The 13,224-nt window shown below is 42.9% G+C and overlaps 1 protein-coding gene across 2 annotated transcripts in view; it reads left to right on the forward strand.

Annotated features, from left to right (window-relative positions):
• Positions 1 to 13,224, forward strand: part of copb1 (COPI coat complex subunit beta 1) — a 79,897-nt gene that overhangs the window by 37,485 nt on the left and 29,188 nt on the right. For both annotated transcript variants that reach the window (XM_086007907.1, XM_086007906.1), the window contains exons 6-14: positions 130 to 222; positions 360 to 497; positions 1,112 to 1,231; positions 2,422 to 2,529; positions 2,633 to 2,779; positions 3,666 to 3,811; positions 5,635 to 5,731; positions 6,383 to 6,537; positions 7,474 to 7,594. In XM_086007907.1, coding sequence (XP_085864033.1) covers positions 130 to 222; positions 360 to 497; positions 1,112 to 1,231; positions 2,422 to 2,529; positions 2,633 to 2,779; positions 3,666 to 3,811; positions 5,635 to 5,731; positions 6,383 to 6,537; positions 7,474 to 7,594 — 1,125 coding nt within the window. The remainder of the gene's footprint in view (positions 1 to 129; positions 223 to 359; positions 498 to 1,111; positions 1,232 to 2,421; positions 2,530 to 2,632; positions 2,780 to 3,665; positions 3,812 to 5,634; positions 5,732 to 6,382; positions 6,538 to 7,473; positions 7,595 to 13,224) is intronic.

The raw sequence follows: 13,224 nt of genomic DNA on the forward strand, positions 1-13,224 counted from the left end.
AAATTCTTTTTGTACAAGTGACCTGCAAATAATTAGTATACTTGCAGGACTCGTGAATAGATACAGATTAGAAATTGCAATTTTAAGATGATTAATATTTCTAATAGTGTTTCTTAATGTTTTCCCTAGGACCGAGCTCTGGATTACCTGAGTACTTGTATTGATCAGGTTCATACTTTTGGAGACATTCTGCAGCTGGTTATAGTTGAGCTGATTTATAAGGTGAAGTGACAAAAATTCAGCTGTGTGTGTGACTTGACAATTAAAAATATGATGTGCAAAAAAGTGTACCTTCAAACAAATGGGAGGAACTTGGTGTTTAATTAAATATTCATCGAATTGACTATCTGTTGTGTTAGGTGTGCCATGCCAATCCAACAGAGAGAGCCCGATTTATCCGCTGTATCTACAACTTGCTTCAGTCCTCGAGCCCTGCAGTAAAATATGAAGCTGCCGGTACTTTAGTTACACTCTCAAGTGCTCCAACAGCCATCAAGGTACTGATTTTATGATGCATGTACTAGAATCTTTTAAAACACTGGTATTGTGGTAGAAAATATAGACTCCTGCCAAAAAGGGTGATGTCTGGATCTTGTGAAAATTAAAATAATTCTATATTGATTCAATCAATTTTATTCCGGAGTAGCAATTGTGTAATATTTTCAGTGCATGAGAGATGGATATAAAAAAACATGCATGTACGTGTCAATAAAACAGCAATTCTAGAAAGGCTTTTTATTTCTGTCTAGATGTACTAAAGTTTAATCATGAGTTTAGTAACCAGCATTAAAAGTGTGATAAATGCACAATTCTTAAACACACTTATAAATATTCAAAATACTTCCAGATTTCTAGTGTCAGGGAGCATGCTATTTTATAAGGACAGGTGTATATACATAATGTATTTTTATGCTGGCTGGAGGCAACTGAATACTGGCTTTCCAATCTGCAGAACTACTTTTAGAGCATATACTGTAAATATATTTATACATACACATACTAATTTTTGGAAATGTGATTTTGGATATTTGCATGCGTGGCAGATGTATCTCAAAACTTTATATATTTTTTAAATAAAAATGTAATGGATGTTTATTATGTCTTTCTCCAGGCTGCTGCTCAGTGCTACATTGATTTGATTATTAAGGAGAGCGACAACAATGTGAAGCTAATTGTTCTAGATCGCCTAATTGAGCTGAGGGAGCATCCTACACATGAGAGGGTGCTGCAGGTAATAAACACAGAACTGGCAACTTGAAATTATGACCATTGTGTTTTTTGTCTTAAAACGGTTCTTGTTCAAGGGGGTTCATTAAAACCCACATGTTCTTTCTCTCTCGCCCGCTCGCTTTCCCGCTCTCGCTCGCTCGCTTGTCTCTCTAGAAATGTGAGGTGATGCATTTTAAGACGACAAATTAAGAGGGAAATATGCACTGGTCATTAAAATCTTAAAAAGGAGTAGAAAAGCAGAGAGAGTTAATTGGAATTTTCAAGACTGAGTTGGATAGATTTTTGTTGGGTAAGAATATCAACACGTGGAATTTAGATATAGATCAGCCATGCACTAATTGGCAGAACAAGGAGCTGAATGATCTACTTCTATTACTGTTTAGCTGCACAAATTTTTGGCATGACAACTTGATGAAGCTGTTTTAAACCAAAACATATGGGTTGTTTGATTTTATAGAGTAGTAAAGCAAAGTGATGTTGCTAAACTTGTCAGACTTTAGTCAGGCTGCAGTTAGAATATTGTTGCCAGTTTTTGGCACCTATTTTAGGAATGAGGTCAAGGCCATGAAGAAGGTACAGAAGCGATTTACTGGAATGATAGCAAGTATGCAAGGTTATAGTTATGAGGAGAGAGTAAAGAAGCGGTGGTAAATGTAGAATCCAAAATGATTGAAAAAGAAAAATATAATAAAATTATGAGGAAAGGTTAGGATAATGGGTGGGAAAGATAGATTGCACTTGTATTCCATTTAAAGCTGCTATTTTTGAAGCCACGTTAGTAAATTTCTAATGTTATAATATTTAGTATTTGTGAAATTTCACATTTTCTTAGCCATCCAGAAAGAAGAGAAACTTATAAAATGAAGACTTGGTAACCCCAGTCATGCTGTGTATTTTCAATGATGTTCCACCTTTGTGCATTTGTTTGTATTTGGATTTGAACTTGACTATTTCATTTGGATAAGGTTGCTGATACTTAATCAGGTATAGATAGAACACTGCAAATTTGAGTGGCTAAGAATTAGTCCTAACCTGTATCCCTTTTGGAAAGAAAACTTTCAGCTGACCTCAAGGGGGTTAATGACTACCACCTTCTCTGAAGAAAAAAGGTAGAGGTTTGGACATTTTGCAATAATTAAATTATTTTTTTTGCACCTAAATTGAGCTGGCGTTTTAAAATGTCCTTTTCAGGATTTGGTGATGGACGTCCTGCGAGTTCTGACCACTCCAGATTTGGAGGTACGCAAGAAGACATTGCAGTTGGCACTGGATCTTGTCTCTTCTCGTAACGTTGAAGAGGTTTGGCCTTCTTGCATTTGACTAATTTAATTTACTGTATTGTTAACTTCTAATGTCAGATCTGTATTTGACAAGAAATTCACTGAATATTTGTGCCCCACAGCTGGTCATAGTTCTGAAGAAGGAAGTCATTAAAACAAATAATGTATCAGAACATGAAGACACAGACAAGTACCGACAGCTTCTGGTCAGAACATTACACTCGTGCAGTGTCCGTTTTCCAGACATGGCTGGGAATGTTATCCCAGTGGTAAGTGAGCATAATTTCTTTCTTCTCCTGCCCTGAAGGCTTTGGCTCGTGTGAGGGTACAGTTGCAGAAATACTGACGCCCTCCAGGACCTCATGCAAGTGATCACATTTCATGTGTAAGCCTAGACAGTAAGTGTTGACAAGCAGTCGTGGGCGTGTAGTGGTAAGAAGCGAGGATGTTGCAGGCGAGCCTAATCTTGTCCTCATCAGTGTCTACATGTGCTGTCCAGTAGGCTGGATACCTGTTAGCAACAGGAAGTTTGGCTGATTTTTCTTCTGCTCTCCCCAAGTCCAGGCATTGCTTTTCCACCACCCCGCTCAGATCTGCTACCTCGACACAGTGCAGGGTTCATGTTCAGGCCCTTTTGGTCTGTGTGGCTCAAGTTCACTAAGTAGTGCATTCACCCAACTGAGCCAGTTGGAGGAACTTTTATTTTGAGGTTGTGTTGCGGCAAGCAGCAGCTTTACAACCATTGATGCAAGGAATGCCACACATTCTATGCAAGCATATATCCTGCACTCCTTCCCAGCTATCTGGTATTCCGTGCAGTCATGGCTATGTGTATTTTGTTACCTTGCAGGCTTACATGTTCTGCTTCTGTCGCTGCACTGAATTTAGATTTAATCATGGATATCACTTGATAGTCCCATCAGGCTCTTCTATCCAGGTGTAAATAATTGAGAGCAAGACAGCAAGCCCTTTTGATTGTATCATTGGTTGTTGGAAAGATGCATAGACATTTCTGACAATATAACGGTAGTTATTATTGTATACATTGGTAACTAGCAACAATGGGTTTCAAGTTATATTTGTTGAATGATGCAAGTACAGTCATGTGCTGCTTGTAATTTTTTGGTTTTTGCTGTTTTAATAATCTCCACACAGCTGATGGAATTCCTCAATGACAATAACGAGGCAGCTGCTGCTGATGTTCTGGAGTTTGTGCGAGAGGCTATTCAGAGGTTTGATGGCCTTCGGCCAATCATCATTGAGAAGATGTTGGAGGTGTTCCATGCCATCAAATCTGTCAAGTAAGGACAGAAGGCATTCTAGACCCTAGAGCATATCTGCAAAACAATACTTTCAATTATTGTGTGCTTACTTTTCATTGTTGTAAAATTTTAATTTTATTCTTGCAGTGTAAACTTTTTACTTTACATCTACAGGAAACTTTCGATTAACCGGCCCCTAAATAACCGGAAATGTCAGTTAACTGGCAAAATTCAGGAGTCGGTTTCAGCTAACTTTTATAACTTTTATTACTTGCACAGCAACAAATTGAGGAAGGCAAGGGTTTGGCTGCAGCTGTTGCTAAGCTACAGAGACGCTTGCAACTTGTGGACGAACAGGGTTTGTTGCTTCATACGGAGCTCTGAGGTCCGTATCTTTCACTGTAGCGTTCGGTTATCTGGAATTGTTGCTGAACCGGCACCATGTCGGGTCCTGTCCGTGCCGGATACCAGAAAGTTTCCTGTATTTGCAAGAAGTTTAAATTGTGGTAGGACAGAAGTGTATTCTTGAACTTTGTTTTGGTTTGCTGCATTGATTAACAGAGGCAGACCTTGTGTAGAATCTAAAGGGTATCTCTAAGATCCTACCACCTGCTATGATACCAGGCTTGAATTAATGATTGTGTGTGTGTTTTCATCACTGGTTTTAAATGCATAAAGTAATGTGGTGGGCTGGTTGTTGTGGCTGTATGCTGCTGGTTTTCCATTTGGGGTTTTCAAGTTCCAATTTGTGTGAAATTGTCTGTGGGTGGTGGGGAAGTTGGCAGGCCTAATTTTGCTCCAGTTTATTGCTCTTTGTTAAGTTGATCTTGGAATTGAGTTAATAGAAGTCATGGTTTTTGGGGTTAGCTGATCTTGACATCGTAAGTGGAGTATGAAATGTGTAAGTTGTGGGATCGAGTGAGGGGAAATGTGGTTAGGGAATAGTTTCCTTCTTTTCACTTTACAAGTACTGCTCAGCAAGCTAATAGAAAAATGGTAATTTCCAATAAATTAAGATTGTTTACTTGATTTGGAATAATCATAGAATGGTTATTGAGGTGCCCTGCCATGCCTCTATTTATTTGACAATTAACTAGCTTGCAGAAATAAACTTAAGACTGAGTCTTAAAAGTTGGGCCTACCCTTCTCTCCAGCCGCTTCTCTCTCTCTCTCTGTTAAAATCTTTATTCAAACGATTATTTATAGTTATATTAATTAGTTTATCTATTTAAGATAGAGGGAAAAAAGTTAATACTCACCCACCAATCACCTCCCTGCTGTCCTGTGACGTCGCTCCTTGTTTTTTGCTGTTCTTTTCCAGTTTGCTGGATTTGTACTGCCTCCTCCGATGCTGACTGCTTTCAGGTCCACGCAGTCATCGGGTCCCGCTCTCTTTATTCTCTGCCGCCGGTGCTGCCGACGACTCCTAGGCCCACGCAGTCCTAGGGTCCCGCTCTCTCTCTCTTTTCTGCCACTGGTGCTGCCGAGTCCTTCCAGGTCCGCCTGGAGACAGAAACCAGCAGTCAGTGTAACCATTTACCAAGTTCAAAAAGCTTAAAATTCAAATGTTGAATCATGTCATAGCTGATCTACGCGGTATTTTCATTGCTGTTAATGTTGATCTTTTTTCACTGTGTTGCCATTTTGGGTTTTGACTTCAGTTTATTTTCGGATTGAAGTAACCAACAGTTTTGGTTCACAAAATTATCTTCAATTAATTGTAACCATAAAAGTAGCAGCAGGTTTTCTGCTGAAGAGGAGTAACATTCATAATCAAATAAAAATTCTGTGAATTCGATCAGATTTAACGTCAGCAACAACACCTTGTCATTCTCAGTGCATTTTATATATTTTTTTCTCAGGATATACCGGGGAGCACTCTGGATTTTGGGAGAATACTGTAGCTCCAAGGATGACATTCAGAGTGTAATGACTGAGGTTCGTCGGTCCTTAGGTGAGGTATGTATGGAATACTTACATTTTTTTCCTTTCCCCCTCTAGATTGCTTTGCTCCATTCCATAGACAAGAAAATGAGCACAACCAGGTCTCTGCTAATGATGCTGCACAGCCCTCAGGGTTTTGTTTCCCAGTTTTCTCGGCCTAACTTGCAAAAATGCCCTGTAATGGATCAGATGTGTGAATCCATCGGGCCCAAATGGTTTACTTAACCAAACCCAGTCTCTGAATTATTAAGTAATGTCTGTAAACAGCAGTTTAAAAAAACAAACAAAATCCACACACTCTAAATTTTGTATAAATGTAAAAGTTAACTTGTACTGATTAGTAATTTAAATGTTAATCGGACTAGAAATCTCATTCTCCTATGGCATACATTAGAACTGCTTTAAGAAGTTTCATCCAACATTTGTAAAAATTATGGCTCTAATGTTGCATGGGAGAGAAGCTGATATTGAAGAAAGTAACCTGAAAAATTTCAACGAAGCAATGTTATTCTTCAATTAAACTGAAGATATGAGTAATGTCGTGGTCCCAAAAAAATACAAGAATTGCCAAATTGAATTTATTTGAATTGTTGTGGAATAGTATGTGGACATTCTTTGAAACTATAAATGCTGTACTTTGTATTTCCCTGACTCCAATGTTGATAGATTCCGATAGTTGAGTCTGAGATAAGGAAAGAAACTGGTGAGCTGAAGCTTGATGATGTTCAGGTGATTCCAACACAAAAACTTGTGACGGAGATGGGGACCTATGCAACTCAGAGCGCCCTTAGCACAAGACCTTCCAAAAAGGAAGAAGATAGGTAATGTGAGAATTTTTGCTAATGAATGTGTAAATGGCATGATGTTAAAAGGATAGAGACTCATACTGATTTTGGGATTGAACCTGATGATGGCAGCCTCCCTCCCAAAAGAGTAATTTGAAAATTACCACGCAAACAAAGAAATTACATACTATCATTCTAGACTGACACATGTGGGTGGTTCCCCGATTGGGCACAGGGAACACTTCATCTTCCTTCTGTGCCAAAGGACGGTATCAATATCAAATTTATCTTTTCAGTTTCCCCTGTCATGTACAGTGAATTAAGTTCCATGGTAGAGGAAGTGTTGAAGATGCGGTTAATGATGCACATTAACATTTAACATTAAACTTTGTGGAAACAGTTGTAAGCACTTATACCTTTACTTAATATATTTATTTCCTTTTTGAATTGTTTTGCTGATTGAACCTCGGTTACAAACACTTATTTATTTATTTATTTATTTTTTAAAAACGGGTGCTTGCAGCTAAGATTTTTCTGACCCAAATTCAGGAAAAAAAGATAACTTAAAAATCAGAAGACTAATGATAGTTGTTAGAAGATGATGAAGAATCATTGCTTTTATATTTTCACCACTGAATTTCCTTGATGGCTTGTACTGTAGTCACAAATTTCTTGAATGGATACTTCCTAGTTAGCATTTTAACTTACTCCAACGTGAGCATTTTACCTAAACACTGTAGTTTTGAAGGTAACGAGAGTATTGTTCTGCATTCATAATATCTGCATTAGTGATCAGCAGTAAGTCTTTAATAACTTTATTTTGAATGATTTGCTGTTTAAGTGATACAAGAGATGTAATGAAGTGGACATTAATATATGGCACAATAATGAACAAATACATCCACACTGATGCTCTTGGTTATCATGGCATAATTAGCTGAATTGTAAAGAAACTTGTATACTTTCTTTAAGACCACCTCTGCGTGGATTCCTGCTGGACGGGGATTTCTTCGTGGCTGGTGCCCTTGCAACTACACTGACCAAGATAACTCTGCGTTATGTGGCACTTCTGCAAGACAAGAAGAAACAGAATGTAAGTAGTAATTGGGCTTACATTTGAAAATATGACTTGAAAAGATGACTCCAAATTTCCAGTGTCTGTATAAACTAGAAGTACAGTAAACTGAGACATGCTTAAAATAGATTAGATATTTTAGGCTGTTCACTGAACATATATCCATATCAGAGTCAGTTGCAAATTACATGTTAGTTTTGGACTGTCATGCTTTTGAAAAATTTTTAGATGGATTGCAAGGATTTATATTAAAGGCGTATGCATAAACTCAAGTTCTGAATGCGGACATAGCCCAAAGAGACAGGCTAATGGCAATAAACTGTGGTGGCTCTTTAAGGGAGTGGAGCAGATCAGTTGAGTGGTTCAAGGCAAACGTAGTTGGGTGGATAAGGCAATAGCAATTTGAGTTGATCGGAGCAGGAATTGTGGCCTACTCCTGCTCCTCGTTCTTATATTCATATGTTCAGAACTGGGAGGTTATAACTACCAGGAAAGACAGAACTTTTCCTGTAGAAAAGGGAAAGCTGAGGGGTGACCTGATAGAGGTCTTTAAGATAATGAGAGGATTTGATAGGGTAGGAGTGGAGAAAATGTTTCTACTTGGTGTGGGGGGGGGGGGGGAAACCAGAATTAATGGCCATAAATATAAGGGAGTTACGAATAAATCCAACAGGGAATTCAGGAGAAACAACTTCACTCAGATGGTGGTTAAAATGTGGAACTCGCTACTCCAAGGAGTAGTTGAGGCCAATAGCATAGGTACATTTAAGGGAAAGCTAGATAAGCACATTTGGGAGAAAGGAATAGAAGGGAATACTGATAGGAAGGGTGGGTGAAGGCTCATGTGGAGCATAAACACCGGCTTCGACCAGTTGGGCCAAATGGCCTATTTCTGTGCTGTTAGACGCGATGTAACACTTCCGGCCAGAGTTACAACAATTTTATTTGACAAAAACAGCAATGGCATTAAATTTAAAGTTGGTAAAAGTTGGAATTTGAAGTTATTAAAACTGAGTATTTAACATTCTTTTAGAGGGGAATAACTTGGCTTCTGTAAAATTGTGTTCCTGCCAAACTTCCAAGATCGGAACAGCAGTTCATTTTTGCAGCGAGCAGCAGCTGATCACTGAACTCATTAGACTGTTAAAAGAATTTGCCTAAACTGTTCGTAAGAGTATTTTTACTGCAGTTAAGCAGAGCTTGGAACATAGTCAAGGGGAATGAAAGAATACGGTAAAGCAACAACAACAGCAACTTGTATTTATATAGTGCCTTTAACATGAAAAAACATCCCAAGGTGCTTCACAGGAGTGTTATAAAACAAAATTTGACACCGAGCCACACGAGGAGAATTAACACAGATAACCAAAAGCTTGGTCAAAGAGCTGGGTTTTAAGGAGCATCTTAAAGGAGGAAAGAGAGACGGAGAGGTTTAGGGAGGGAATTCCAGAGCTCCGGGCCTTGGCAGCTGCAGGCACGGCACCCAATGGTTGAGCGATTAAAATCTGGGGTGCTCAAGAGGCCAGAATTTAAGGATTGCAGATATCTCGAATGGTTGTGGGCCTGGAGGAAATTGGAGAGATGGGGAGGGGCAAGGTCATGGAGGGATTTGAAAACGAGGTTGAGAATTTTAAAATCGAGGCTTGATTAAGCTGGAGCCAATCTAAGTCGGTGAGTACAGGGGTGATGGGACTTTGCGAGTTACGACACGGACAGTAGAGTTTTGGATGGCATCAACTTTAAGGAGGGTAGAATGTGGGAGACCAGCCAGGAGTGGGTTGTAATAGTCAAGTCTAGAGAAGATAAAGGCATGGATGAGGGTTTCAGCAGTTGATGAGCTGAGGCAGTGGAGGAGTCTGGCGATGTTATGGAGGTGGAAATAGGCGGTCTTAGTAATGACGCGGATATGTGGTCGGAAGCTCATTTCAGTGTCATATATGATACTAAGGTTGCTAACAGTCTGGTTCAGCCCGAGACAGATGCTAAGGAGAGGGATCGAGTCGGTGGCTAGGGAACGGAGTTTGTGTCGGGGACCGAAGGCAATGGCTACGGTCTTCCCAATATTTAGTTGGAGGAAATTTCTGCTCGTCCAGTACTGGATGTCAGACAAGCAGTCTGACAATTTAGAGACAGTAGAGACATCGAGAGAAATGGCAGTGAGGTAGAGCTGGGTGTCGTCAGTGTACATGTGGAAACTGACGCTGTGTTTTCGGATGATGTTGCCGAGGGGCAGCATGTCGATGAGAAATAGGAGGGAGCCAAGGATAGATCCTTGGACACCAGAGGTAACGGTGTGGGAGTGGGAAGAGAAGCCGTTGCAGGTGATTCTCTGGCTACGATTAGATAGATAAGAATGGAACCAGGCGAGCGCAGTCCCACCCAGCTGGACGATGGTGGGGAGGCGTTGGAGGAGGATGGTCTGGTCAACCGTGTTAAAGGCTGCAGACAGGTCGAGAAGGATGAGGAGGGGTAGTTTACCTTGGTCACAGTCACAATGGATGTCATTTGTGACTTTGTTAAGAGCAGTTTCGGTACTGTGGCAGGGGTGTAAATGTGATTGGAAGGTTTCAAACATGGCGTTGCGGCAAAGATGGGCACGGATTTGGGAGGTGACAACATGTTCAAGAACTTTGGAGAGGAAATGGAGGTTGGAGATGGGGCGGTAGTTTGCAAGGATGGGAGGGGTCGAGGGTTGTATTTTTGAGGAGGGGGTGATGACGGCAGATTTGAAGGAGAGGGTGACAGTACCTGAGGAAAGAGAATCTTTAACAATATCCGCTACCATGGGAGCCAGAAAAGGAAGTTGGGTGGCAGAAATTAAATTCAGCAATGTAGAAACAGGAGATAAAAGTAAAGAATACAATTAAATGGCTATACCATTCAATACAAAATGCTGGAGTTGAAGGGATATGTCGCAGCAAGGAATTATTATAGGAATTACTGAAAAAATAGCAAAGTCAGGTAGCTTTATTAGTTCAGGATAATTCAGAAATTGAGAAAGCTCAAGTGTTATTGCACAGGAAGACAAATAAACAATTGGCCTGTGATAACAAACAGGCAGAAGATCGAGATGGGGGAAACTTTGGGAAGAGTAAAGGAAGCTGCAAAAGCAGGCCATTGGAGGTCCCAATGGATACGAAGAGATGAATGTAGTATAAGATGTTGAGCACAAAAAAATTCCCCATTGCAGGAGTGCAGTCGCTTTCTTTGTCTCTGTGGCGCTCACTCGCTCTCTGTCTCTGACATACTCGCTGTCTCGGCCTCTGGCACACTCGCTGTCTCGGCCTCTGGCACACTCGCTGTCTCGGCCTCTGGCGCACTCGCTGTCTCGGCCTCTGGCACACTCGCTGTCTCGGCCTCTGGCGCTCACTCTCTGTCTCTGGCACACTCGCTCTCTGTCTCTGGCACACTCGCTGTCTCGGCCTCTGGCACACTCGCTGTCTCGGCCTCTGGCGCTCACTCTCTGTCTCTGGCACACTCGCTCTCTGTCTCTGGCACACTCGCTGTCTCGGCCCCTGGCACACTCGCTGTCTCGGCCCCTGGCACACTCGCTGTCTCGGCCTCTGGCACACTCGCTGTCTCAGCCCCTGGCACACTCGCTGTCTCGGCCTCTGGCACACTCGCTGTCTCGGCCTCTGGCGCTCACTCTCTGTCTCTGGCACACTCGCTGTCTCGGCCTCTGGCACACTCGCTGTCTCGGCCTCTGGCACACTCGCTGTCTCGGCCTCTGGCGCTCACTCTCTGTCTCTGGCACACTCGCTCTCTGTCTCTGGCACACTCGCTGTCTCGGCCTCTGGCACACTCGCTGTCTCGGCCTCTGGCACACTCGCTGTCTCGGCCTCTGGCACACTCGCTGTCTCGGCCTCTGGCACACTCGCTGTCTCGGCCTCTGGCACGCTCGCCGTCTCGGCCTCTGGCACGCTCGCCGTCTCGGCCTCTGGCACGCTCGCCGTCTCGGCCTCTGGCACGCTCGCCGTCTCGGCCTCTGGCACGCTCGCCGTCTCGGCCTCTGGCACGCTCGCCGTCTCGGCCTCTGGCACGCTCGCCGTCTCGGCCTCTGGCACGCTCGGCGTCTCGGCCCCTGGCGCTCGGCGTCTCGGCCCCTGGCGCTCGGCGTCTCGGCCCCTGGCGCTCGGCGTCTCGGCCCCTGGCGCTCGGCGTCTCGGCCCCTGGCGCTCGGCGTCTCGGCCCCTGGCGCTCGGCGTCTCGGCCCCTGGCGCTCGGCGTCTCGGCCCCTGGCGCTCGGCGTCTCGGCCCCTGGCGCTCGGCGTCTCGGCCCCCGGCGTCTCGGCCCCTGGCGCTCGGCGTCTCGGCCCCTGGCGCTCGGCGTCTCGGCCCCTGGCGCTCGCTCGTGCCGCCCTCGGGCACTTTTGCTCTTGTTCTCCGTTGCGCTCTGTCGCTCGACATTACTCGAGAGCGATGCGGATGATTGAGGAAATTCGTACATAGCAATGTTTCGGCATAAAACCAGAATAAATCAGTTACATGCAAATTTCCTGGGGCGGGGGGAAACAACGCAGCTCTGCTCTTGTACCTTAATTACGTCAAAAATGTCCAGGAAATTCTGGGCCGTGTATTGGAGGCTACAGAGAAAAGCAACAAAAGTGATTTTGAATGTGAAGAGGATAGATTATTTGCAAAGCTGAGCTCACAAAGGATAGTCACATAGGTGAGGGGTTGGCATGCTGTTGGCAGATGGATGAGTCCCCAGTGTTAATTATCTCCAGAATAAGAAAAAAATGGAGGTGGAAGAAATTAGAAGTCTGTCTCCATTTTTAATCGTCAGCTGATTTTATAATGTAAAGCCATGCACTAGCACTTCAAAGGAGTAAAATGTAATTTTACAATTTGCATTTTGCTTGTGTTCTTCACAGCTGAAACTAACCATTTTGACAGAGCCTCAGTGCAACTGTTGTTGCAGCACTACATCTCACAGATACTTATGAGACTAAAAGCTGGCAAATCCCCTGGGCCTGATGACCTGCACCTGAGGGTTTTAAAAGGGTGGCTGCAGTGATAGTGCATGCATTGTTTCTGATCTTCCAGAATTCCCTAGATTCTAGAACGGTCCCCGTGGATTGAAAAGTAGCAAATGTAACCCCACTGTTAGAGGGAGACATAAAACTGGGAATTTTGGCCAGTTCGCATGACATCATTAGTAGGGAAAATGCAAGAATCTATTTTTAGGGACATGGTAACAGGGCACTTGGAAAATCACTGTGATTAGGCAGAGTCAACATGGTTTTATGAAAGGGAAATCGTATTTGTCATATCTGTTGGAGGTTTTTGAGGGTGTGACTAGCAGGGTAGATAAGGGGGAACCAGTGGATGTATATTTGGATTTTCAGAAGGCATTCGATAAGGTGCCACAAGCGGTTGTTGCACAAGATTAGGGCTCCTGGGATTGGGGATAACATATTAGCTTGGATTGAGGATTGGTTAACAGACAGAAAACAGAGTAGGAATAAATGGGCCATTTTTGGGATGGCAGGGTCTAACTCGTGGAGTGATGCAAGGATCAGTGCTTGGGCCTCAGCTATTTACAATCTATATCAATGACTTAGATGAGAGGACCGAGTGTAATATATCCAGGTTTGCTGACAGTACAAAGCTGGGTAGGAAAGTAAGCTGAGGGGAGGACACAAAGA

The sequence above is a fragment of the Somniosus microcephalus genome, chromosome 15 (assembly GCF_052327205.1).
Source record: "Somniosus microcephalus isolate GS21.2 chromosome 15, FLI_Smic_1.0, whole genome shotgun sequence".
In the NCBI taxonomy this organism is placed as follows: Eukaryota; Metazoa; Chordata; class Chondrichthyes; order Squaliformes; family Somniosidae; genus Somniosus; species Somniosus microcephalus.